We start from the raw sequence: 27460 nt of genomic DNA on the forward strand, positions 1-27460 counted from the left end.
GCGCTACCAGGAGACAGGCCAGTACATCAGGAGATGTGGAGGAGGCCGTAGGAGGGCAACAACCCAGCAGCAGGACCGCTACCTTCGCCTTTGTGCAAGGAGGAGCAGGAGGAGCACTGACAGAGCGCTGCAAAATGACCTCCAGCAGGTCACAAATGTGCATGTGTCTGCTCAAACGGTCAGAAACAGACTCCATGAGGGTGGTATGAGGGCCCGACGTCCACAGGTGGGGGTTGTGCTTACAGCCCAACACCATGCAGGACATTTGGCATTCGCCAGAGAACACCAAGATTGGCAAATTCGCCACTGGCGCCCTGTGCTCTTCACAGATGAAAGCAGGTTCACACTGAGCACATGTGACAGACGTAACAGTCTGGAGACGCCGTGGAGAACGTTCTGCTGCCTGCAACATCCTCCAGCATGACCGGTTTGGCGGTGGGTCAGTCATGGTGTGGGGTGGCATTTCTTTGGGGGGCCGCACAGCCCTGTGCTCGCCAGAGGTAGCCTGACTGCCATTAGGTACCGAGATGAGATCCTCAGACCCCTTGTGAGACCATATGCTGGTGCGGTTGGCCCTGGGTTCCTCCTAATTCAAGACAATGCTAGACCTCATGTGGCTGGAGTGTGTCAGCAGTTTCCTGCAAGAGGAAGGCATTGATGCTCCATCCACCAACGCCACGTTGCACCACAGACTGTCCTGGCGGCCAGATCGCCCGAGACCATCCGCCACCTCATCAGACCTGAATCCAATTGAGCACATCTGGCCTCAATTTGACTTGTTTTAAGGACATTACATCAAAGTTGGATCAGCCTGTAGTGTGGTTTTCCACTTTCATTTTGAGTGTGACTCCAAATCCAGACCTCCATGGGTTGATCAATTTGATTTCCATTGATCATTTTTGTGTGATTTTGTTGTCAGCACATTCAACGATGTAAAGAAAAAAGTATTTAATAAGAATATTTCATTCATTCCGATCTAGGATGTGTTATTTTAGTGTTCCCTTTATTTTTTGAGCAGTGTATGTGCATATTATTATTAGTATTGGATAGAAAACACTCTAAAGTAGAGGTCAACCGATTATGATTTTTAAACGCCGATACCGATTATTGGAGGCCCGAAAAAGCCCTATACCGATTAATCGGACGATTTAAAAAAAACTTTTTTGCAATAATGACAATTACAACAATACTGAATGAACACTTATTTTAACTTAATATAATACAGCAATAAAATCAATTTAGCCTCAAGTAAATAATGAAACATGTTCAATTTGGTTTAAATAATGCAAAAACAAAGTGTTGGAGAAGAAAGTAAATGTGCAATATGTGCTATGTAAGAAAGCTAACGTTTCAGTTCCTTGCTCAGAACATGAGAACATATGAAAGCTGGTGGTTCTTTTTAACATGAGCCTTCAATATTCCCAGGTAAGAAGTTTTAGGTTGTCATTATTATATGAATTATAGGACTATTTCCCTCTATACCATTTGTATTTCATTAACCTTTGACTATTGGATGATCTTATAGGCACTTTAGCATTGCCAGTGTAACAGTATAGCTTCCGTCCCTCTAGTTAGCGCGCGCTAACTAGCCAGCCATTTTACTTTGGTTACACCAGCCTCATCTTGGGAGTTGATAGGCTTGAAGTCATAAACAGCGCAATGCTTGACGCACAACGAAGAGCTGCTGGCAAAACGCACGAAAGTGCCTTCTGCCTACCACCGCTCAGTCAGATGCTTGTATGCTCAGTCCGATTATATGCAACGCTGGACACGCTAGATAATATCTAGTAATATCATAAACCATGTGTAGTTAACTAGTAATTATGATTGATTGTTTTTCATAAGATAAGTTTAATGCTAGCTAGCAACTTACCTTGGCTTACTGCATTCGCGTAACAGGCAGTCTCCTTGTGGAGTGCAACGAGAGAGAGGCAGGTCGTTATTGCGTTAGACTAGTTAACTGTACGGTTGCAAGATTGGATCCCCTGAGCTGACAAGGTGAAAATCTGTCGTTCTGCATCTGAACAAGGCAGTTATAACCCACCGTTCCTAGGCCATCATTGAAAATAATAACATGTTCTTAACTGACTTGTCTAGTTAAATAAAGGTATAAAAAATATATATATATATTTTTTTAATCGGCAAATCGGCGCCCAAAAATACCAATTTCGGATTGTTATGAAAACTTAAAGTCGGCTCTAATTAATCGGCCATTCCGATTAATCGGTCAACCTCGACTCTGAAGTTTCTAAAACTGTTAGAATGATTTCTGTGAGTATAACAGAACTCATATGGCAGGCGAATTCCTGGTTGGATTTTTCTCAGGTTGTGGGACATCTGAGGTTTGTAGTTTTTCAAAGCTTTGCCTACCGAGTACACATTGATATATGGATGAGGTTACACTTCCTAGGGCTTCCACTAGATGTCAACTGTCTTTTGAAACTTGAATGAGGATTTTACTATAAAGGAGGGGCTCATGAGTCCTGTTTGAGTCAGTGGTCTGGCATCGTGACTCGGTCTCAGGACGCGCGCTCCGAACACAGTTACCTCGCGTTCCAGTGCTTTTTCTGAAGACAAAGGAATTCTCCGGTTGGAAAATTGATGTTTTATGTTAAAAACATCCTAACGATTGATTCCATACATCGTTTGACATGATTCTAAAGGACTGTAATGGAATTTTTTTTTGTCTGGATGAAATGCTCGCGCCTCATGAAGATGGATTACTGGGCTTAACACGCTAACAACAAGCGGCTATTTGGACATAATGATGGAACTTTATGGAGCAAATCAGTCATTTATTGTCGAACTGGGATTCCTGGGTGTGCCTTCTGATAAAGATCATCAAAAGTAAGTGAATATTTATGGTGTTGTTTCTAACTTTGTTGATTCCAAAATGGTGGCTATACCTCCGGCTGTTTTGGGTTCTGAGCGCCGTTCTCAGATTATGCTTTTTCGAAATATGACACAGCGATTGCATTCAGGAAAAGTCTATCTTTAATTCTGTGAATAACACTAGTATGTTTTGTCAATGTTTATTATGAGTATTTCTGCTAAAATCACCAGATGTTTTGGAATCAAAACATTACTGCACGTAAGGCGCCAATGTAAACTGAGATTTTTGGATATAAATATGCACATTATCGAACAAAACATATATTTATTGTGTAACACGGTGTCCTATGAATGTCATCTGATGAAGATCATCAAAGGTTAGTGATTAATTTGATCTATATTTCTGCTTTTTGTGAATCCTATATTTGGCTGGAAAAATGGCTGTGTTTTTTCGACTTGGCGGTGATCTAACATAATCATATGTTGTGCTTTAGCTGTAAAGCATTTTTTAAATCGGACATGATGGGTAGATTAACAAGATGTGTATCTTTTATTTGCTGTATTGGACTTGTTAATGTGTGAAAGTTACATATTTCTAAAAAATGTTTTTGAATTTTGCGTGCTGCCTTTTCAGTGGAATGTTGTTGAGGTGTTCCGCTAGTGGAACCCCTGCGCTAGTTAAAGACATGCATCTCTCAGATTCAGGACAGACACTTCAGAACAAACTTCCTTTAGATGTTCTGGGGGAAACAATGTTATTATGGTTACGGTTGTTCCATGTTGTGAATGTTATCCAATGTGTTACTATGGTTACTGTTGTTCCATGTTGTGACTGTTATCCAATGTGTTACTATGGGTACTGTTGTTCCATGTTGTGAATGTTATCCAATGTGTTACTATGGTTATAACAGTATGGCCAAATACTTTTTTACATAAAATAACTTTTAAATATTTTTTGTTGATACTTCCATGAGTCTTACAGTTCAAAATTATCCTTGGTACAACCTTCTTAAAACAGCACTATACTGGGGAAGCCCTTCATGTTGTTTACCTTCTTAAAACAATTCCATACAGTTTAGAAGAACCTCCCCCTCCGACAGGGCTTAGACTGTAAAACTATCATTTATATCTGATGATTGGTGGGACAAGGACATCCAAGCCGGCGAAACCCTCCCCTATCCCGGACGATGCTGGGCCAATTGTGTACCGCCTCATGGGTCTCCCGGTTGTGGCCGGCTACGACACAGCCCGGGATCGAACCCGGATCTGTAGTGCAATGCAGTGCTGCGCCACTCAGGAGGCTGTTGATACCTAGCACTACCTATTATACTTGCTAGCACCACACGAGAGCGAAGCTAGCGTGGTTATCCACATGTTTTACCAATAGTATAAACACGCTGTTACCTGAAAGCTCTTCCTCAAAAAAAATGCAGTATTCAATATCAAAAGTAAAGACATTTTTTTAAATGCAGGGACCCAAGACTAAAGATTCTATTTTAACAAACCAAACATAAATCTTATCAAACTCGCGTGGGGCAGTTGAGTTGTGGGTGTCAGAAATAATGTAGCTATTTTTACAGCAGGAATTCTGATAAATAAGTTGTAGCTGTGACGAGGGCTTAACCTGGCCAATGAAAACATGTTCCCAACCTTTTCATGTGGTTCCATCAAGTTGTGTATTTACGGTGTTTGATGTTGTGTTGTTATAACCTCCGGGAGGAGAGCATGGATGTTTGTCCTGGGAGATTCCATGCTAGCGGAGCCCGGAAATATTTGTCAGAACATTCCTAGATATCAAAAATATTTTCAGGCTAGGCTGCAGTGTGTGTGTGTGCGTAATGTGTGGATAGTCAAGTAGCTCCTGACGAACAGTTATTGTGCTGACGTTGCTTCCAGAGGCAGTTTGGAACTCGGTAGTAGTGAGTGTTTCAACCGAGGACAGACGATTTTTAAGTGCTACGCGCTTCAGCACTCAGCGGCCCCGTTCTGTGAGCTTGTGTGGCCTACCACTTTTTGTCAGAGCCATTGTTGCTCCTAGATGTTTCCATTTCACAATAACAGCACTTACAGTTGACCGGGGCAGCTCAAGCATGGCAGAAATTTGACAAACTGACTTTTTGGAAAGGTGGCATCCTATGACGGTGCCATGTTGAAATTCAGTAAGGCCATTCTACTGCCAATGTTTGTCTATGGAGATTGCATTGCTGTGTGCTCGATTTTACACACCTGTCAGCAATGGGTGTGGCCGAATTAGCCGAATGTAAACTTAAGTTAACAAAAAATGTATTGGTTCTGCAATGTTGAAAATACTATAAGGTGTGGAGACCATCAATTTCAACTTATTTTAGAAGAAATAGGTCATTATTTAAAAAAAGTACAATGGTGCTAATATGTTTATCTGCAACTGAATCCAATCAAATTAATTTAACAATATCCAAATCATATAACAACTCCAATTCAAGAGGTTTCAAGGCTGGAATCAAGAAATGCAAAATTCCATTAATCTATATAACAACTTAATATTATGTCACATGCACCGAACACACACATGCACCTTAAAGTGAAATGCTTACTTACAAGCCCCAATCAACAATTCAGTTGAAAAAAAAAGAATATGAATAAGAAATAAAAGTAACAAATAATTAAAGAGGAGCAGTAAAATATTAAGACAGCCATCTTGTCCAGGGGAAGTACATCAAGCTGCCTCACTACAGAAACAGGAGATAGACTCTTGTTACTATACTGTGGTACTCTATAGACTAGAGTCGTGTCCAGAAACAGGAGATAGACCCCTATTACTATGAGATGTTCTGAAACCTGTACACTTGTATACAAAATATCAATGTATCTCATTTTAGACATGAACCAAACTTTTTTTTTAAGTAAACCTTTTTTGTTTAAGACTTCATATAAACAATATGATTTAATGTGGCATAAACAAAAACACAAATTCTCAAGTCAAAAACATAAGTCAGAACACAGCTTCTCTATTCTCTCATGTGATTTCAGGTCCTCTGACTGGGAAAATGTCTTTTCACATTGAGAGCAGTGGTATGTCTTCTCCTCCTGTGTATGTATTCTTTCATGCTTATTCAGATGCCTTAACCTGTTAAATGTCTTTCCGCACAGGGAGCAGTGGTACGTCTTATCCCCTCCTGTGTGTGTCCTCTCATGCCTTGTCAGACCCCCTAACTTGGTAAAACTCTTTCCACACAGGGAGCATTGGTAAGGCTTTTCTTGTGGGTGTGTCCTCTCATGCTGTTTCAGGTTCACTAAACCCCTAAAATTCTTTCCACACTGGGAACATTGATAAGGCTTCTCTCCTGTGTGTATTCTCTCGTGAGTTTTCATGTTTACTAACCAGGTAAAAGCCATTCCACAGTGGGAGCAGTGGTAAGGCTTCTCTCCTGTATGTATTCTCCCATGTAATTTCATGGACTTTAACTGGGTAAATCTCTTTCCACACACGGTGCATTGGTACGGTTTTTCTCCGGTGTGTGTCCTCTCATGCATTTTCAAGGTCCCTAACCATCTAAAACTCTTTCCACACTGGGAACAGTGATACGGCTTCTCTCCTGTGTGTATTCTCTTATGCTGTTTCAGGCTCACTAAACCCCTAAAACTCTTTCCACACTGAGAGCATTGGTAAGGCTTCTCTCCTGTGTGTGTTCTCTTGTGCCGATTTAGGTTCCCTAACTGGGTAAAATTCTTTCCACAGTGGGAACATTGGAAAGGATTTTCTCCAGTGTGTATTCTCTCGTGTGTTTTCAGGCTCCCTAACCAGGTAAAAGTCATTCCGCATTTGGAGCAGTGGTAAGGCTTCTCTCCAGAGTGTATCCTCTTGTGTATTAATAGGTACCCTAATTCGTTAAAACTCTTTCCACACTGGGAGCATTGGAAAGGTTTTTCCCCTGTGTGTGTCCTCTCATGCCTATTCAGGTGATATAACCAAAGAAAACCTTTCCCACACTGGGAACATTGGAAAGTCTTTTTTCCTGTGTGTGTCCTCTCATGTTTCTTCATGCTCCCTAACTTGGTAAAACTCTTTCCACAGCGGGAGCAGTGATGTCCTCCTGTTGCTTTGGGCGTCTCTGGGTCTGGTTCCCCTGAAGGACTCTTCCCTGGGTCTGGTTCCCCTGAAGGACTCTTCCCTGGGTCTGGTTCCCCTGAAGGACTCTTCCCTGGGTCTGGTTCCCCTGAAGGACTCTTCCCTGGGTCTGGTTCCCCTGAAGGACTCTTCCCTGGGTCTGGTTCCCCTGAAGGACTCTTCCCGCTGTCAGAGTGAGAGTCTGGTCTCTCTCCTGTCAAAGACAAACAGAGTATCTAGTTACTTAGTTGTCTACTGTGCTGTACTGTGTGGCCAAACTTGTGAAACATATAAGTCTATGATTGGTTCAGATTTGGTCTTGTTTGGGGGAGTTCATTAAAATAATAGCCAGTGTGAAAAACAGTGGTCACCAAGGCATTCCTAGTCAATCATCAAACATTTCTGTAAAAACCCAATGTGTTTTCCGTTTGCTCCAGCAGTATTCTTAAAGTGTATTTGAATTTAGCAGTAAAAATATATTTTCAAATATTAGTTTGATGAGCCCGGCCTACAAGACCCAGTTTCATCACCGCCAATTTCATCACCGCCCTCTACTGAGGCTGAAAGCCCAGAGACTAGCACTTTGCCTGGGTGTGCGGTTTTGTCTGGGGGCGCTAAAATTAACATTCGAGGCCATCAAAGCTACTATGCTCGGAGATAGTTTGAAAGTATCAGAAACAAGAGGTTTCTGATACTTTCAAAGCAGATTGAACTGATTTGTGAAACAAGACTGTGCCTGTTATTGCCTCACACAAAACAACAGTTCCACACCATGATGATTGCAGCACATTACACCTGACTACCTCTCTGGAGGCTGACGTGAATCGCTGAGGATCTGATAAAGGTGCAGGAGAGCTTAGAGGGATTCTCTCTATCTCAGCAATATCCTGAGACAGTTATTACATTTTTGTCCGATACCGATATCCAATATTGCCTTTTAAGTATTCTAGTACAGTTAAATAGCTAACACACACACGGATGCAGCGGTCTAAGCTAGAGGTTGACCGATTAATTAGGGCCGATTTCAAGTTTTCATAATCGGAAATCTGTATTTTTGGGCGCCGATTTGCCGTTTTTTTTACACCTTTATTTAATCTTTATTTAACTAGGCAAGTCAGTTAAGTACACATTCTTATTTTCAATGATGGCCTAGGAACGGTGGGTTAACTGCCTCATTCAGGGGCAGAAATTTCACCTTGTCAGCTCGGGGGATCCAATCTTGCAACACTGCAGTTAACGAGTCCAACGCAATAACGACCTGCCTCTCTCTCGTTGCACTCCACAAGGAGACTGCCTGTTACGCAAATGCAGTAAGCCAAGGTAAGTTGCTAGCTAGCATTAAACTTATCTTATAAAAAACAATCAATCATAAGTTAACTACACATGGTTGATGATATATACTAGACATTATCTAGCCTGTCCTGTGTTGCATATAATCTGACTGAGCATACAAGCATACAAATATCTAAGTATCTGACTGAGCGGTGGTAGGCAGAAGCAGGCGCGTAAACATTCATTCAAACAGCACTTTTGTGCGTTTTGCCAGCAGCTCTTCGTTGTGCATCAAGCATTGCGCTGTTTATGACTTCAAACCTATCAACTCCCGAGATGAGGCTGGTGTGACCGAAGTGAAATGGCTGGCTAGTTAGCACAAGCTAATAGCGTTTCAAACTTCACTCGCTCTGAGCCTCGGGGTGGTTGTTTCCCTTGCTCTGCATGGGTAACGCAGCTTCGATGTGGTGGCTGTTGTCGTTGTGTTGCTGGTTCGAGCCCAGGGAGGAGCGAGGAGAGGGACGGAAGCTATACTGTTACACTGGCAATACTAAAGTGCCTATAAGAACATCCAATAGTCAAAGGTTAATGAAATACAAATGGTATAGAGGGAAATAGTCCTATAATAACTACAACCTAAAACTTCTTACCTGGGAATATTGAAGACTCATTTTAAAAGGAACCACCAGCTTTCATATGTTCTCATGTTCTGAGCAAGGAACTGAAACGTTAGCTTTCTTACATAGCAAATATTGCTCTTTTACGTTCTTCTCCAACACTTTGTTTTTGCATTATTTAAACCAAATTGAACATGTTTCATTATTTACTTGAGGCTGATTTAGAATTCCTCACAATCAAATGTAGACCGCATTATCTACCAAGAGAATTCTCTTCGATTATAATCACAGCCGTATATATAAATCGATTTATCCGGGAGGCTGCATTCATTGTAGCTGGGGATTAACTAATCTGCGACGCATATAAGGCCCTGCCCCTGCCCCCTTTTGGAAAAGCTGACCACGACTCCATTTTGTTGATCCCTGCCTACAGACAGAAACTAAAACAAGAAGCTCCCACGCTGAGGTCTGTCCAACGCTGGTCCGACCAAGCTGACTCCACACTCCAAGACTGCTTCCATCACGTGGACTGGGAGATGTTTCGTATTGCGTCAGACAACAACATTGACGAATACGCTGATTCGGTGTGCGAGTTCATTAGAACGTGCGTTGAAGATGTCGTTCCCATAGCAACGATTAAAACATTCCCTAACCAGAAACCGTGGATTGATGGCAGCATTCGTGTGGAACTGAAGGAGCGAACCACTGCTTTTAATCAGGGCAAGGTGTCTGGTAACATGACTGAATACAAACAGTGCAGCTATTCCCTCCGCAAGGCTATCAAACAAGCTAAGCGCCAGTACAGAGACAAAGTAGAATCTCAATTCAAGCCACCATTGTTCCTGTTCCCAAGAAAGCTAAGGTAACTGAGCTAAACGACTACCGCCCCGTAGCACTCACATCCGTCATCATGAAGTGCTTTGAGAGACTAGTCAAGGACCATATCACCTCCACCCTACCTGACACCCTAGACCCACTCCAATTTGCTTACCGCCCAAATAGGTCCACAGACGATGCAATCTCAACCACACTGCACACTGCCCTAACCCATCTGGACAAGAGGAATACCTATGTGAGAATGCTGTTCATCGACTACAGCTCGGCATTCAACACCATAGTACCCTCCAAGCTCGTCATCAAGCTCGAGACCCTGGGTCTCGACCCCGCCCTGTGCAACTGGGTACTGGACTTCCTGACGGGCCGCCCCCAGGTGGTGAGGGTAGGCAACAACATCTCCTCCCCGCTGATCCTCAACACTGGGGCCCCACAAGGGTGCGTTCTGAGCCCTCTCCTGTACTCCCTGTTCACCCACGACTGCGTGGCCACGCACGCCTCCAACTCAATCATCAAGTTTGCGGACGACACAACAGTGGTAGGCTTGATTACCAACAACGACGAGGCGGCCTACAGGGAGGAGGTGAGGGCCCTCGGAGTGTGGTGTCAGGAAAATAACCTCACACTCAACGTCAACAAAACTAAGGAGATGATTGTGGACTTCAGGAAATAGCAGAGGGAACACCCCCCCATCCACATCGATGGGACAGTAGTGGAGAGGGTAGCAAGTTTTAAGTTCCTCGGCATACACATCACAGACAAACTGAATTGGTCCACTCACACAGACAGCATCGTGAGGAAGGCGCAGCAGCGCCTCTTCAACCTCAGGAGGCTGAAGAAATTCGGCTTGTCACCAAAAGCACTCACAAACTTCTACAGATGCACAATCGAGAGCATCCTGGCGGGCTGTATCACCGCCTGGTATGGCAACTGCACCGCCCTCAACCGTAAGGCTCTCCAGAGGGTAGTGAGGTCTGCACAACGCATCACTGGGGGCAAACTACCTGCCCTCCAGGACACCTACACCACCCGATGCTACAGGAAGGCCATAAAGATCATCAAGGACATCAACCACCCGAGCCACTGCCTGTTCACCCCGCTGTCATCCAGAAGGCGAGGTCAGTACAGGTGCATCAAAGCTGGGACCGAGAGACTGAAAAACAGCTTCTATCTCAAGGCCATCAGACTGTTAAACAGCCACCACTAACATTGAGTGGCTACTGCCAACACACTGTCAATGACACTGACTCTACTCCAGCCACTTTAATCATGGGAATTGATGGGAAATGATGTAAATATATCACTAGCCACTTTAAACAATGCTACCTTATATAATGTTACTTACCCTACATTATTCATCTCATATGCATACGTAGATACTGTACTCTATATCATCGACTGCATCCTTATGTAATACATGTATCACTAGCCACTTTAACTATGCCACTTGGTTTACATACTCATCTCATATGTATATACTGTACTCGATATCATCTACTGTATCTTGCCTATGCTGCTCTGTACCATCACTCATTCATATATCCTTATGTACATATTCTTTATCCCCTTACACTGTGTATAAAACAGTAGTTTTTTTGGAATTGTTAGTTAGATTACTTGTTCGTTATTACTGCATTGTCGGAACTAGAAGCACAAGCATTTCGCTACACTCGCATTAACATCTGCTAACCATGTGTATGTGACAAATAAAATTTGATTTGATTTTGATTTGATTTGATTGCCAGTGTAACAGTATAGCTTCCGTCCCTCTCCTGGCTCCTCCCTGGGCTCGAAACAGCAACACAACGACAACAGCCACCATCGAAGCAGCTTTACCCAAGCAGAGCAAGGGGAACAACTACTAGAAGGCTCAGAGCGTGTGACGTTTGAAACGCTATTAGCGCACGCTAACTAGCTAGCCATTTCACTTCGGTTTCAGCAGCTTCATCTCGGGAGTTGATAGGCTTGAAGTCATAAATAGCGCAAAAACACACAAATTTGCTGTTCGAATTAAGGTTTTGCGCCTGCTTCTGCCTACCACTGCTCTGTCAAATCAAATCAAATTTTATTTGTCACATACACATGGTTAGCAGATGTTAATGCGAGTGTAGCGAAATGCTTGTGCTTCTAGTTCCGACAATGCAGTAATATCCAACAAGTAATCTAGCTAACAATTCCAAAACTACTACCTTATAGACACAAGTGTAAAGGGATAGAGAATATGTACATAAAGATATATGAATGAGTGATGGTACAGAGCGGCATAGGCAAGATACAGTAGATGGTATTGAGTTCAGTATATACATATGAGATGAGTATGTAAACAAAGTGGCATAGTTAAAGTGGCTAGTGATACATGTATTACATAAGGATGCAGTACAGTGCCTTGCGAAAGTATTCGGCCCCCTTGAACTTTGCGACCTTTTGCCACATTTCAGGCTTCAAACATAAAGATATAAAACTATATTTTTATTTTCAAAATCGACAATGGAATGGTTCAAAAATAAACATATCCAGGTGTTAGAATGGCCAAGTCAAAGTCCAGACCTGAATCCAATTGAGAATCTGTGGAAAGAACTGAAAACTGCTGTTCACAAATGCTCTCCATCCAACCTCACTGAGCTCGAGCTGTTTTGCAAGGAGGAATGGGGAACAAAATGTCAGTCTCTCGATACTCCTTGTGCAAAACTGATAGAGACATACCCCAAGTGACTTACAGCTGTAATCGCAGCAAAAGGTGGCGCTACAAAGTATTAACTGGAGAGAGTTTTAAGGGGCTGAATAATTTTGCACGCCCAATTTTTCAGTTTTTGATTTGTTAAAAAAAGTTTGAAATATCCAATAAATGTCGTTCCACTTCATGATTGTGTCCCACTTGTTGTTGATTCTTCACATAAAAATACAGTTTTATATCTTTATGTTTGAAGCCTGAAATGTGGCAAAAGGTCGCAAAGTTCAAGGGGGCCGAATACTTTCGCAAGGCACTGTAGATGATATAGAGTACAGTATATACGTATACATATGAGATGAATAATGTAGGGTATGTAAACATTATATTAGGTAGCATTGTTTAAAGTGGCTAGTGATATATTTTACATCAGATACTTAGATACTTGTATGCTTAGTCAGATTATATGCAACGCAGGACACGCTAGATAATATCTAGTAATATCATCAACCATGTGTAGTTAACTAGCGATTATGATTGATTGTTTTTTTATAAGATAAGTTTAATGCTAGCTAGCAACTTACCTTGGCTTACTGCATTCGCGAAACAGGCTCCACTCCACTCCTTGTGGAGTGCAATGAGAGAGAGAGGCAGGTCGTTAAATCGTTGGACTAGTTAACTGTAAGGTTGCAAGATTGAATCCCCCGAGCTGACAAGGTGAAAATCTGTCGTTCTGCCCCTTTTTATTTATTTCACCTTTATTTAACCAGGTAGACAAGTTGAGAACAAGTTCTCATTTACAATTGCGACCTGGCCAAGATAAAGCAAACTGAACAAGGCAGTTAACCCACCGTTCCTAGGTCGTCATTGAAAATAGGAATGTGTTCTTAACTGACTTGCTTAGTTAAATAAAAGGTATAAAAAAAAATGTATAAAAAAATGTAAAAAACAGCAAATCGGCGCCCAACAATACCAATTTCCGATTGATATGAAAACATGAAATTGGCCCGAATTAAATCGGCCATTCCGATTAATCGGTCGACCTCTAGTTGTATCTCTCTAGGTCATGCCAGTAGGCTACAGTAGGGTGTAACTCTCTAGGCCATGCCAGTAGGCTACAGTAGGTTGTAACACTCTAGGTCATGCCAGTAGGTTACAGTAGGTTGTAACACTCTAGGTCATGACAGTAGGCTACAGTAGGTTGTAACTCTCGAGGTCATGCCAGTAGGTTACAGTAGGTTGTAACACTCTAGGTCATGCCAGTAGGCTACAGTAGGTTGTAACTCTCTAGGTCATGCCAGTAGGTTACAGTAGGTTGTAACACTCTAGGTCATGCCAGTAGGCTACAGTAGGTTGTAACTCTCGAGGTCAAGCCAGTAGGATACAGTAGATTGTAACTCTCTAGGTCATGCCAGTAGGTTACAGTAGGTTGTACCCAAGTGGAAACAATTATCAACCCAATGTGGAAAGAGTCAAATTTCGTCAACAACAAAATGAATGGCTTATTTGCTACGTGAGGTTTTACTTGACCCAATAGAAGATTTGAAATGCTTAAGTTGTTATGTGGACAAGTGGCATACCGACCACTTTGATAGAAACACTATAGGAGTTGTCTCCAGATCGCTATGCATATTCATGCTAGTAGCTTAGCATCTCTCTCCATTGAATACAGGCGGTTGACATCAACAACACTCATAGATTATAAACAATAGATAATAATAATAATAATAATAATAAGATGAATCCACCAATACAAAGAAAGGTTAGGTGGGAGATAGACAACCCACAGTCCCACTTTGTGAAAAACGGCTCCCCTTGCTAGGGCGGAGAGTCATCTTGTCAGTATATCCATAATCTTTGGTGTAGCCAACCCAACTCTCACATGGCACTATTGGGGGACACGGTGTGTAGTAAATCATCACTACATGAAAATCACTACATGCCGTGCTCCCCAGTCCCCCTTAGATAGACCCTTCTCAAATATATATGTTAAGTCACTTTTTGGAAACGGAACGGAGAAAACAAGGGGTAGCCTGTTGTCTACGTCGCCTGATTATAGACATCATCAGTCAGTCATCATCCTAGGGCCCTCCGTTGAAGAGGTATTGACGAGCCAACTCCGAATATCCAAAGTTAAAACCACATTTAAGGCGGTACTTACTGGTGTTAATCAGATCTCCCATCTCCACCTCTTCGTCTTTCAATGTGACAGTAATCTCGCCTTCCATCTTCACTCCAAAAACTGCACCCTCCTCTTTCTCTTCTTTCACTCTGAACACATCTTCCTCTTCTTTCACTGTAACAGCCTCCCCCTCTACTTTTTTTACTGTGACATCCTCTTCTTCCTTCTCCTCTTTCACGACAATGTTCAGCCCCAGAGCTTCTTTCTCCGTCCAGCAGACCTCCTCTTCTTTAACAGGAGGGGAAAAGATTAGGGAGTTCATGTTCGGGGATGTTAGCTAGCTAGCTATATTTAGCAACTTGGCTAGTGCTAACTTAACCAGTCAGCTACTATAGCTGACTAATACAAAATAACGTAATGTTAAATTAAATAGGTTAACAAGTAGATACAACATAAGTGTGTCTAAAACACAGTAGCTAATATACACCGAAAGCGTATAAATAGCTTGAATATTTCGGCCAAGTCGGCTAGCAATCTACCGAGGTGGTGGACGAGCTGTTTCTGAAGAACCGTCCACTAGATTATACATCACGCTGGCAGCTTCGCCTGAAAGACGCACATCGCCGTCTGCTGACTGGAGGGGAAACGCAGTTGAGGATCAGATTTAATTTTCAGACAAAGTTTATTATAATGGGTTTAATTAAATAATACTATTATATTGAGACATACAAAGACAGGAATGTGCTGATTGATTAGTGTGAATAAAAAAATGTTTACTATGGCACATTTAAGGCAGTTTCATTAAGTAATACTAAATCTAAATAAGTAGCTAGCTACTGTATGTCTATACTGCTCCTACATGGTGGAACAATACATCATGTAGATGTATATAATGAACAGACTAGGTCTACACTGCTCCTACATGGTGTAACAATACATCATGTAGATGTATATAATGAACAGACTAGGTCTATACTGCTCCAACATGGTGTAACAATACATTACGTAGATGTATATAATGAACAGACTAGGTCTATACTGCTCCAACATGGTGTAACAATACATCATGTAGATGTATATAACTAACAGACTAGGTCTATACTGCTCCTACATGGTGTAACAATACATTATGTAGATGTATATAATGAACAGACTAGGTCTATACTGCTCCTACGTGTTGTAACAATACATTATGTAGATGTATATAATGAACAGACTAGGTCTATACTGCTCCTACGTGTTGTAACAATACATTATGTAGATGTATATAATGAACAGACTAGGTTTATACTGCTCCTACGTGTTATAACAATACATCATATAGATGTATACTACCGTTCAAATGTTTGGGGTCACTTAGAAATGTCCTTTTTGTCCACTAAAATAACATCAAATGGATCAGAAATACAGTGTAGACATTGTTAATGTTGTAAAAAACATTTCAAAATAAATGTAAAAAAATAACCTTTATTTAACCAGGTAGGCCAGTTGAGAACAAGTTCTCATTTACAACTGTGACCTGGCCAAGATAAAGCAAAGCAGTGTGACACAAACAACATCTTGTTCTATAACAAAGCATTTGTAAACCGTGTTTTTGCATAACAATCAGGTAGTAGACCAAAAATAATCATCACTCTCTTGATCAATCTTCCCCTCTTAACATTGGGTTTGATTCAGACCCTGTCAGTGTGCCAGGTGGACATTAGGTTTGATTCAAACCCTGCCAGCATGGTCAGAAATGTATTCCAAGGTCAGTAACTTATAACCACAGAACCACCCCAGACCTTTAATGCATGACTAAAAACACCAAAGTATTAGATTTACTGCCATGGTCTAGTATGTCACCGCCTCAGACACCATTCACAATGCTGGCTGAGGTACGAGTAAAACATGACATATTATTTCCTAATTGTAAAAATGTCAAGGCTTTAGCTCAATGGGCTTTTCCATTGTTGAGGAAAGCAGGGGAAGTGTTGTGAGTAACAGAACTGCCTGAGATGTGGGGGAAGGGAAGCTGATCACTGATTGGCTGTAGTGACAAGGGTCCCTCCAAAAATCAATCATTATTCCAACTGACATGTCAAATTCACAAATTCTACAGCAGAGTGTCTTCAGTGGAAAACTAACGATGACTCAATAATCCATGGCTTCTGGATTAAAGTTGGCTGTCAGAAGTACAATTATACAATGTAAAATTACTTTTAATCTGCCTGTCTGTATATTTCAAGACATGGCATATGAGGATGCAGTGAGATACCCGATGGTTGGATGATACTTTTCTCATCAATCATCTTAAATATAATACTTAATTAAAACCTGGAAATCATCCAATCCTCTGTTGTTAATTCAATAGAAAGGTCAAATGCTTTATTATCAAATGCGGAGAGAAATAAAATTTATTATCTAAAAGTTGGAATGGGGCTGTGACGGTGGGTCTGGGCAAATAAAATGGTGCTGATGGGTCTGGGCAGGTGTGAGATGGAGGGGGGGTGTTCTAGTGGGTCTGGGCAGGTGTGATGTAGTTAGATGGAGATGGGGCTGTGTTCTCGTGGGTCTGGGCAGGTGTGATGTAGTTAATGGAGATGGAGGCGTGTTCTAGTGGGTCTGGGCAGGTGTGATGTAGTTAATGGAGATGGGGGTGTGTTCTAGTGGGTCTGGGCAGGTGTGATGTAGTTAATGGAGATGGAGGTGTGTTATAGTGGGTCTGGGCAGGTGTGATGTAGTTAATGGAGATGGAGGTGTGTTCTAGTGGGTCTGGGCAGGTGTGATGTAGTTAATGGAGATGGGGCTGTGTTCTAGTGGGTCTGGGCAGGTGTGATATAGTTAATGGAGATGGGGGTGTGTTCTAGTGGGTCTGGGCAGGTGTGATGTAGTTAATGGTGATGGGGGTGTGTTTTAGTGGGTCTGGGCAGGTGTGATGTAGTTAATGGAGATGGAGGTGTGTTCTAGTGGGTCTGGGCAGGTGTGATGTAGTTAATGTTTGTATGATGTTGTTGTTTGTATGTATATGTTTTGTATTGTTTATAAAATCTCAAATAAAATATAAAAAAATGTCCAATGCAAAGTAACAACTCACAGTTCTATTTTTGGAGTTATTACATAAAACCAATCAGAATTCAGAAGAATGCCAAATTCAGGTGTGAAGTAATATGGAGGACCAGCCTATTCCCTATGATGTAGTTATTGATGATGTAGTTATTGATGACTACTAATGAGTAGCTATATATTATGCAAGGTGATTTGTAAATTATTCAGTCAGCAGCCACCTGCACTGTCGGCTGCCAAACCAATCAGGTGTTCGACAAAATTATTCTTCAGACGTCATTGATTACGTGCTTCTGATAATGTGACACTGCTTTCAATTATACCGCTTAACGACTTCAGTACATGCCTCATAGCTCCAGTCTCAAACTGAACCCCGTTCCTGCTGAAGAAGAAGAGGTCTGCTGGATGGAGAAAGAAGCTCTCGTGAAAGAGGTGGAGGAAGAGGAGGCTGTTACAATACAAAAACAAGTAGAGGATGAGACTAATACAGTGAAAGAAGAAGAGAAAGACATTTCAGTTAAAGAAGAGGAAGATGCGTTCAGAGTTAAAGAGGAGCAGGAAGATGTTTCAGTGAAAGAAGAGGAGGGGGAGGTGACTGTCACATCGAAAAATGAAGAAGAGGAGGGACCTGGATATCTGGGCCCGGTTTCACAAACTCATCTTAAGGCATCCAATGGTTCTAACGATGAACAGGCCTTGATTAACACTAGTAAGTACTGTCTTAAAAACAGAAGCACAAACTCTGCGGTTGTTGAAATGATGTGTGGTGTTAAAGGGGGAATTTGCAATTGCTACATCCATATTTTGACTTTTAAATAATTTATTTATAGCCATTGATTCTTGAAGAATATAACACATGCCTCATGAGCTTAGTTCAACTGTTGTACCCCATCAGAACCCCAAATAAGCTTTTTTCTACTCCAATGTTTAGAAACAATGTAAACCAACACTGTATAGCCTCAACATGGTTAAAACTATAATGCTGATATCATGGATGGTCAGTCCTTTCATCCATAGGTCTGGCTATGAATTTCTCCAGACCCATCCATCATCTTATTACCAAAACAGTGGTGGAATTACAGCTTTGTTATTGGTTGAACTGCAGATTGGTTCATTGATTGTTGTGTGGCTTTTTTAAAAGGGGCAACCTAGTTTTTAAAGAAACAAAATGGCTGCCCAGAGTCCTGAGCTGTGTTCGAATACTCATACTAACCTTACTATTTGTGATGTTAATAGAGCATATAGTATACTTATTGGTCATAGTATGATGTAGTTAGTATGCCAAAAGATCCCGGATGTCGTACTAAATTCCCCAAATGTGACGTATAGACGAAGTACTTTAGGGCCCAAAAAGCATTTCTTTAGGGAAACACAAACCAAATTCACTCCACTACCCTGAATTTGAAACAAAAATTATACTATTCAGATCCCTACAAAGGTTCAGGAACCTGGGAGGTGGGGGAACGTCTTCATTCAGTTCTCCCTGTAACATTTGGTCTGTCCTGGAGATCCAGAAATCTATTTGCCGCCTTCACAATGATGTCTAGCTTCTTAGATGTTTTATTTGTTTATTATTAATGCAATTTATCACTGCGGCAGTGAGGGCAATGCAAACACAATTTTGTTGTAGAAACCCCTCCATGCTAATGCGGAAACTGCTAGTATTGGATGAAGGTTATTTATAATTTATTAATGCAATTTATCACTTGCTCTATAAACACAACAAAGTCCACCTTGTTCACTATTTGTCTGTTGGGATCCTTCTCCTGCATGGCTTCACTGCAGACAGTGGGACATGAACTACCTTCTCCTCTCTACTCCTTCAGCTATTTTCACTGCCTCCATATAGGACACCTGCTGGATGGGCCTGATCATCCTAGCTACTGTGACATCCTTCATCCATACAGGGCACTCCGGGAACGTGATTCCCATTACAACATGCTTCATCTGACTACGACATATTTATCCCTTCGACAAACACTTGCCACATGTCCAAACTGCAGCGGCTTCTGTACATCTCACTTACCCAGGTTTTACATAAGATGGGAGAGTCACTTCAACAAACCACAGTAAAACCTTCCGTCTATCATTCATTTTAATCAACGTGCGTCTACCTGAAATGTTTAACCTAAACCACACAAAGCTTTCTCCTTTTGCGCTGTTGACACACAATCAGAATCATACCGCTCCAGGTCACTCGAACCGATTCCACTTCAACCAATTCATCCTTCACCATCTTTGAGACCGTTAACAGGTCACCCACAAAAACAGCCTTGCTGATGATTCCCACTCTGACCCTAAACTGCTGTTCATTACCAACTTTAGCCCTTTTCACTCCACTGTTCTTCACCATCGTCCACTCACTCTCACCAACTGTACAGAGTCACTGTTCTTCACCATCGTCCACTCAGTCTCAACAACTGTACTCACGCCAAGATAATCCCTCAATGCTTCCTCCATTGCTCCTCCAGTCATCCCCTGGACTCCCTCGCTCTGTGCTGTGAAAGATGTGAGAGTTTGTGTTCTCAAAGTAGCACCTATATTGTTTTCATTCCAGCACATCTGTTGCTTCACCAACATTTCCTCCCTTTCGTCTGCACTACTTGCTGTCTTTTCCCTTCCTGATTTCCCTCTCTTGGGTGTCTCCACCACGCTCCTACTCTGTCAGTAATTCCTCCCTGGTTTATTAATTGGTAGTCATGTCAAACAGCAATATATTCAAGGTGCTGCACATTCTATTCCACATCTGGAATTAGAATCGTCATTATGTTTCCATGATTTCAACAGTTCACCAGTTAACTAAGCCTATAATGTGGACACCAAGGATGTGGGTACCAAGGAACTTGAAGCTCTCAACATGCTCCACTACAACCCCTTTGATGAGAATGGGGGTTTGCTCAGAGTTTAGTCCCAGGTTTCTTAGCTTAGTGATGAGCTTTGAGGGCACTATGGTGTTAAACGCTGAGCTGTAGTCGATGAATAGCATTCTCACATGGGTGTTCCTTTTGTCCAGGGTCTAGGGTTTCTGGGAAAATAGTGTTGGTGTGAGCCACGTCCAGCCTTTCAAAGCACTTCATGGCTACATACGCGAGTGCTACGGGTCGGTAGTCATTTAGGCAGGTTACCTTAGTGTTCTTGGGCACAGGGACTATGGTGGTCTGCTCAGACTCAGACAGGGGATGAAAATGTCAGTGAAGACCCTTGCCAGTTGGTCAGTGCATGCTTGGAGTACATGTCCTGGTAATCCGTCTGGCCCTGTGGCCTTGTGAATGTTAACCTGTTTAAAGGTCTTACTCACATCGGCTGCGGAGAGTGTGATCACAAAGTCATCTGGAACAACTGATGGTCTCATGCATGTTTCAGTGTTACTTTCCTTGAAGCGAGCATAGAAGTTATTTAGCTCGTCTTGTAGGCTCGTGTCACTGGCCAGCTATCGACTGTGCTTCCCTTTGTAGTCTGATGTGGCAAGCTCTGCCACATCCGACGAGGGTCGGAGCCGGTGTTCCATGGTGTTCAATGGATATATCAATCTCCCCAGGGTAGCAGTAATACGTTGAGAGATTTGTCCACAAAGGGTTACCCCTCCCATAGTTGGCTCATTATTGGGATTCATTGCTGATTCCTACCTGTAGCTCACTATGAAGTGTCTAGTGATACAGGTAAAGGGCCCTGTTGAAGATTGGTGGTTGGTAGCGGAGTCGAGAGAACAAGCAGGGTCGGACACGGCCATGTTATTATCCCACACAGTGTCTGTGGTTCATATGAACCCCAATCCTGGGAATTAGATTTGATTACAAATCGTCACAGTCTGTTACCACAGAAGGGGTCCGTTTGTCCCATTTCCAGCTAGGTTACGAGGCGCTTTGTGTAACAACCGTTCGTGGAAGAAGGTGAGGACCAAGATGCAGCGTCGTAAGTGTTCATCATTATTTTAATAAACTGAACACAAAATACAACAAGGAACAAAAGAAACAACCGAAACAGCTCCGTCGGGTGCAAAACACACTAACCAGAAAATAACTACCCACAAAACCCATGTGGGCAAGAGCTACCTAAGTATGGTTCTCAATCAGAGACAACGACAGACAGCTGTCCCTGATTGAGAACCATACCCAGCCAAAAACAAAGAAATACAAAAACATAGAAAAATAACATAGAACGCCCACCCTAGTCACACCTGGCCTAACCAAAATAGAGAATAAAAAGCCTTTATGGCCAGGGCGTGACACTTTGTCATTTCCACAGTCGGTTTATTTTGGTACTGTCCATATGTAGCTTGTTTTTGGTCACAGAATGGCTGAATAAGTGCAAAATTTTACCTGGAGCTAACTATGTTCGGTCCGAAACTTGATATAAAATATTCTGGGCCCTCAAAATTTCCCGCACCAGTGAGTTAGGGACAGACACAGCTGTAGGCTATTTGTGTAAGGGAAAGAAGTAATCAGGCATTTTGTGACATTTCCACTGGATCAGAGCATTACATTTTTCCCTTTCATGTCCAGTGGTTATCAACAGTGAGAGCTGGAAATATTTGACAAATACTTTGAGGAACTATTGTCATTCGCCAATTGATTTTAGGAAGACTTAGTTTACTTGCTGTTTGAGGTGAAGAAAAAATTACTTTGAGAAGCTCCACAAATCATTAGTGGGGGTGAGTAAATACTATCCGACATCCCCAAATAGGTGCATCGTTCTCTGCATCGCTCTCTGCCCTCTGTTTGCTAAAACGCAATTTGGTTGCAGAAACACCTCCACGCTAATGCGGAAATCCCTAGTTATACCACTACCATAGACCTACTGTAGGACCCATAACTTCACCTAACAACAACATAGACCTACTGTAGGACCCATAACTTCACCTAACAACAACATAGACCTACTGTAGGACCCATAATTTCACCTAACAACAACATAGACCTACTGTAGGACCCACAACTTCACCTAACAACATAGACCTTCAGAAAGGTGCCTATATTGGAGGCCAAAAGTTGTCTGGCACACTGCTTAGGATTTCAACAACTTTAAAAACGTATTTCTAGCATACAATTGTCGATGTTACTACTAATGCGAAAACAAGACAAAATATGACTATTGTTATTCACTTGACTGTCTTAGGACAAATGATTATCATTCATTACAGACGTCATTGTTTGTACAATATCATGGCTACGCTGTTGGCATCACCTTTTTACAGTGGATTCTTGCTGTTGTGGGCCTTAAACCACCATTCTGACTTTTTGTTCACACAGGAGAGAGACGTGACTATCGTGTATCCTCTGGGGGGGGCCTCAACAACCTCATGATGCTGATGAGGCAGAGAAGAGTCTCTCCACGTCAAAACACCTCAAGAAACACCAGCAGAGACTCACAGGGAAGAAATCTCATTGCTGCTCTGACTGTGGGAAAGGTTGCAAATCTTCATCAGAACTTAAAATACACCAGAGAAGACACACAGTAGAGAAACCATACTGCTGCTCTGAATGCAGGAAGAGTTTCTTAAGATCAGATTCACTAAAAAGACACATGAGAGTTCACACTGGAGAGAAACCTTATAGCTGGAGTTGTTTCATGAAATAATGTCACAATGTACAATGTTTTAACATTGTAGTAGGAGTATTTTAATGATGTTCTACCTTATCGTTTGCCCTGTTCAATTGTTTGCAGCATGATATGGATATTAGCCTCAGGGGAAAATCCAGGCTCTGAATTGAAAGGGTACTCTTGAACAATAAGTGACGAACAAAAAAAGAGCTGTGTTACACTTACTGCGTGGGTGACCCACTTGAATCAAAATGCAACACTTCAAAATGTAGCTAGCTGTTTTCTACAAGTTGAAAAAGCTGCTTGTTTAAAAAAATACATGTCATGAGGAAGGTGAGGGATCAGCCCAGAACTACACGGCAGGACCTGGTCAATGACCTGAAGAGAGCTGGGACCACAGTCTCAAAGAAAACTATTAGTAACACACTACGACGTCATGGATTAAAATCCTGCAGCGCACGCAAGGTTCACCCTGCTCAAGCCAGCGCATGTCCAGGCCCGTCTGAAGTTTGCCAGTGACCATCTGGATGATCCAGAGGCGGAATGGGAGAAGGTCATGTGGTCTGATGAGACAAAAATAGAGCTTTTTGGTCTAAACTCCACTCGCCATGTTTGGAGGAAGAAGAAGGATGAGTACAACCCCAAGAACATCATCCCAACCGTGAAGAATGGAGGTGGAAACATCATTCTTTGGGGATGCTTTTCTGCAAAGGGGACAGGACGACTGCACCGTATTGAGGGGAGGATGGATGGGGCCATGTATCTCGAGATCTTGGCCAACAACCTCCTTTCCTCAGTAAGAGCATTGAAGATGGGTCATGGCTGGGTCTTCCAGCATGACAACGACCCGAAACACTCAGCCAGGGCATCTAAGGAGTGGCTCCGTAAGAAGCATCTCAAGGTCCTGGAGTGGCCTAGCCAGTCTCCAGACCTGAACCCAATAGAAAATCTTTGGAGGGAGCTGAAAGTCCGTATTGCCCAGCGACAGCCCCGAAACCTGAAGGATCTGGAGAAGGTCTGTAGTGGGCCAAAATCCGTGCTGCAGTGTGTGCAAACCTGGTCAAGAACTACAGGAAATGTATGATCTCTGTAATTGCAAACAAGGTTTCTGTACCAAATATTAAGTTCTGCTTTTCTGATGTATCAAATACTTATGTCATGCAATAAAATGCTAATTAATTACTTAAAAATCATACAAAGTGATTTTCTGGATTTTTGTTTTAGATTCCATCTCTCACAGTTGAAGTGTACCTATTATAAAAAATGACAAACCTCTACATGCTTTGTAAGTAGGGAAACCTGCAAAATCAGCAGTGTATCAAATACTTGTTCTCCCCACTGTATGTAAATAAGGTGTTTCTGTTTTTAATTTTTAATAAATGTGATATTTTTTCTCCAAACTTATTTTCTCTTTCTCATTACGGGGTACTGTGTGTAGATTGATGAGGATTTGTATGTATTTAATCCATTGTAGAATAAGGCTGTAACGTAACAAAATGTGGAAAGACTTAAGTGACAAAAAAAGGGGGTTAAAGACATTAAAAAATATATAGATATAATTTTTTGATCTCTCTTAGATTCATGACAGACACTTCAGAACAAACTCCCTTTAGATGTTTTGGGGGAAACAATGTTACTATGGTTACTGTTGTTCCATGTAGTGAATGTTATGCAATGCATTAGTATATGGGTTATAGCAGTATGGCCAAATATTTTTTGTTGATACGTCCATGGGTCTTACAGTTCAAAATCAAATAGCAAAATGGTCCTTGGTATAACCTTCTTAAAACAGTACAATACAGGGGAAGCCCTTCATGTTGTTTAAACCTTCTTAAAACAATTCCAAATAGCTTAGAAGAACCCCCCCCCCACCCAGACTACCCACCACTGCGACCTGTACACTCTCATTGGCTGGCCCTCGCTTCATACTCGTCGCCAAACCCACTGGCTCAATGTCAGCAACAAGACCCTGCTAGGTAAAGTCCCCCCTTATCTCAGCTCGCTGGTCACCATAGCATCACCTACCTGTAGCACGCGCTCAGGCAGGTATATCTCTCTGGTCACCCCAAAACCAATTATTTCTTTGGCTGCCTCTCCTTCCAGTTCTCTGCTGCCAATGACTGGAATGAACTACAAAAATCTCTGAAACTGGAAACACTTATCTCCCTCACTAGCTTTAAGCACCAACTGTCAGAGCAGCTCACAGATTACTGCACCTGTACATAGCCCACCTATAATTTAGGCCAAACAACTACCTCTTTCCCTACTGTATTTATTTATTTTGCTCCTTTGCACCCCATTATTTTTATTTATACTTTGCACATTCTTCCACTGCAAATCTACCATTCCAGTGTTTTACTTGCTATATTGTATTTACTTTGCTACCATGGCCTTTTTTTGCCTTTACCTCCCTTATCTCACCTCATTTGCTCACATCGTAAATAGACTTGTTTATACTGTATTATTGACTGTATGTTTGTTTTACTCCATGTGTAACTCTGTGTCGTTGTATGTGTCGAACTGCTTTGCTTTATCTTGGCCAGGTCGCAATTGTAAATGAGAACTTGTTCTCAACTTGCCTAGCTGGTTAAATAAAGGCGAAATAAAAATATAAAAAAAATAACATCTCTCTAGGTCATGCCAGTAGGTTACAGTAGGTTGTATTCAAGTGGAAACAATTATCAACCCAATGTGGAAAGTGTCGAATTTGGTCAACAACAAAATGAATGGCTTATTTGCTACGTGAGGTTTACTTGATCCAACAGAAGTTTCGTAATGCTTAAGTTGTTATGTGGACACGTGACATACCAACAACTTTGATAAAAACACTATACGAGTTGGCTCCAGATCGCTATGCATATTCATGCTAGCAGCTTAGCATCTCTCTCCATTGAATACAGGCGGTTGACGTCAACAACCCTCATAGAATATAAACAATATATGACAATAATAAGAAGAATCCACAAATCCAAAGACAGGATAGGTGGGAGATAGACAACCCGCAGTGCCGTTTTGTGGACAACGACTCCCCTTGTTAGGGCAGACACACATCTTGTCAGTATATCCATAATCTTTGGTGTAGCCAAACGAACTCGCATGGACCTATTGGGGGGCACGGTATGTAGTAAATCGTCACTACACGAACATCACTACATGCCGTGCCCCCCAGTCTGCGGTCAGCAGATAGACCCTTCTCAAATATACATGTTAAGTCACTTTTTGGAAACGGAACGGAGAAAACAAGGGGTAGCAACAAATTGAATTCGGTACTTACTGGTGTTAATCAGATCTTCCATCTCCACCTCTTCGTCTTTCAATGTGACAGTAATCTCCCCTTCCTTCTTCACTCCAAAAACTGCATCCTCTTTCTCTTCCTCCTCTTCTTTTACTGTGACATCCTCTTCCTCTTTCACTCTGAACGAGTCTTCCTCTTCTTTCACTGAAACATCTTTCTCTTCTTTCACTGTAACAGCCTCGACTTCTTGTTTTACTGTGACATCCTCATCTTCCTTCTCCTCTTTCACGACAATGTTCAGTCCCAGAGCTTCTTTCTCCGTCCAGCGGACCCCCTCTTCTTTAACAGGAGGGGAGTAGTTTAGGGAGCTCATGTTCGGGGATGTTAGCTAGCTAGCAGTAGCAACTAGGCTAGTGCTAACTTAACCAGCCAGCTACTATAGCTGACTAATACAAAATAATGTAATATTAAATTAAATAGGTTAACAAGTAGATACGACAGAAGTGTGTCTAAAACACAGTTGCTAATATACACCGAAAGCGTATAAATAGCTTGAATCTTTCGGCTATTTTGGCCAGCAAGCTACCGAGGTGGTTGACGAACTGTTTCTGAAGAACCGTCCACACTAGAATACACGTCACGCCGGTAGCGTCGCCTGAAAGACGCACATCGCCGTCTGCTGACTGGAGGGGAAACGCAGTTGAGAGAAATATTTTATTTTCAGACAAAGATTATTTTAAATGGTTTTAATTAACTTATTTTTTTTACAGTTTACAGCGCATTCGGAAAGAATTCAGACCCCTTGACTTTTTCCACATTTTGTTGGATTAATTACAGCCTTATTCTAAAATGGATTAAATAGAAAATGTTCCTTATCAATCTACACAAAACATAATGACAAAGTGAAAGCAGGTTTTTCGAAATGATCTGAAAATTAATACAAATAAAAAACAGAAATACCTTATTTACATAAATATTCAGACCCTTTGCTATGAAGCATTATACAGACATATTCAATCTCTCCCTATCCCAGTCTACTGTTCCAACTTTCTTCAATATGTCCACCGTTGTTCCTGTACCCAATATATATTTTTATTTAACCTTCATTTAACTAGGCAAGTCAGTTGAGAACAAATTCTTATTTACAATAACGACCTACCCCGGCCAAACCTGGACGATGCTGAGCCAATTGTTAGCCGCCCTATGG

At 41.8% G+C, this 27460-nt stretch overlaps 1 protein-coding gene across 2 annotated transcripts; it reads right to left on the minus strand.

The window, feature by feature from the left end:
- Window positions 1-5207: 5207 nt before the first annotated feature.
- LOC112230429 (zinc finger protein 501-like) lies at window positions 5208-26324 on the minus strand. 2 transcript variants are annotated; one of them, XM_042310809.1, is made up of 2 exons: window positions 26293-26324; window positions 5208-7133 (listed from the first exon to the last, which is right to left on the minus strand). In XM_042310809.1, the coding sequence occupies exons 1-2, from the start codon at window positions 26312-26314 to the stop codon at window positions 5791-5793; spliced, it is 1365 nt and encodes a 454-aa protein (XP_042166743.1). In that variant the 5' UTR covers window positions 26315-26324; the 3' UTR covers window positions 5208-5790. The 2 variants fall into 2 exon arrangements, with proteins under 2 accessions (XP_042166743.1, XP_024252503.2); XM_024396735.2 differs by lacking the exon at window positions 26293-26324 and adding an exon at window positions 14472-15316.
- Between the last annotated feature and the right edge of the window lie 1136 nt (window positions 26325-27460).

The sequence above is a fragment of the Oncorhynchus tshawytscha genome, linkage group LG32 (genome assembly GCF_018296145.1).
Source record: "Oncorhynchus tshawytscha isolate Ot180627B linkage group LG32, Otsh_v2.0, whole genome shotgun sequence".
NCBI lineage: Eukaryota > Metazoa > Chordata > Actinopteri > Salmoniformes > Salmonidae > Oncorhynchus > Oncorhynchus tshawytscha.

Coding starts and splice junctions, on each gene's coding strand:
- LOC112230429 (XM_024396735.2), bottom strand. CDS start 14,754: ATGAACTCCCTAATCTTTTCCCCTCCTGTTAAAGAAGAGGAGGTCTGC. Junction 7,134..14,471: donor GGGAGATCTGATTAACACCA/GTAAGTACCGCC, acceptor TGTCTTTGACAG/GAGAGAGACCAGACTCTCAC.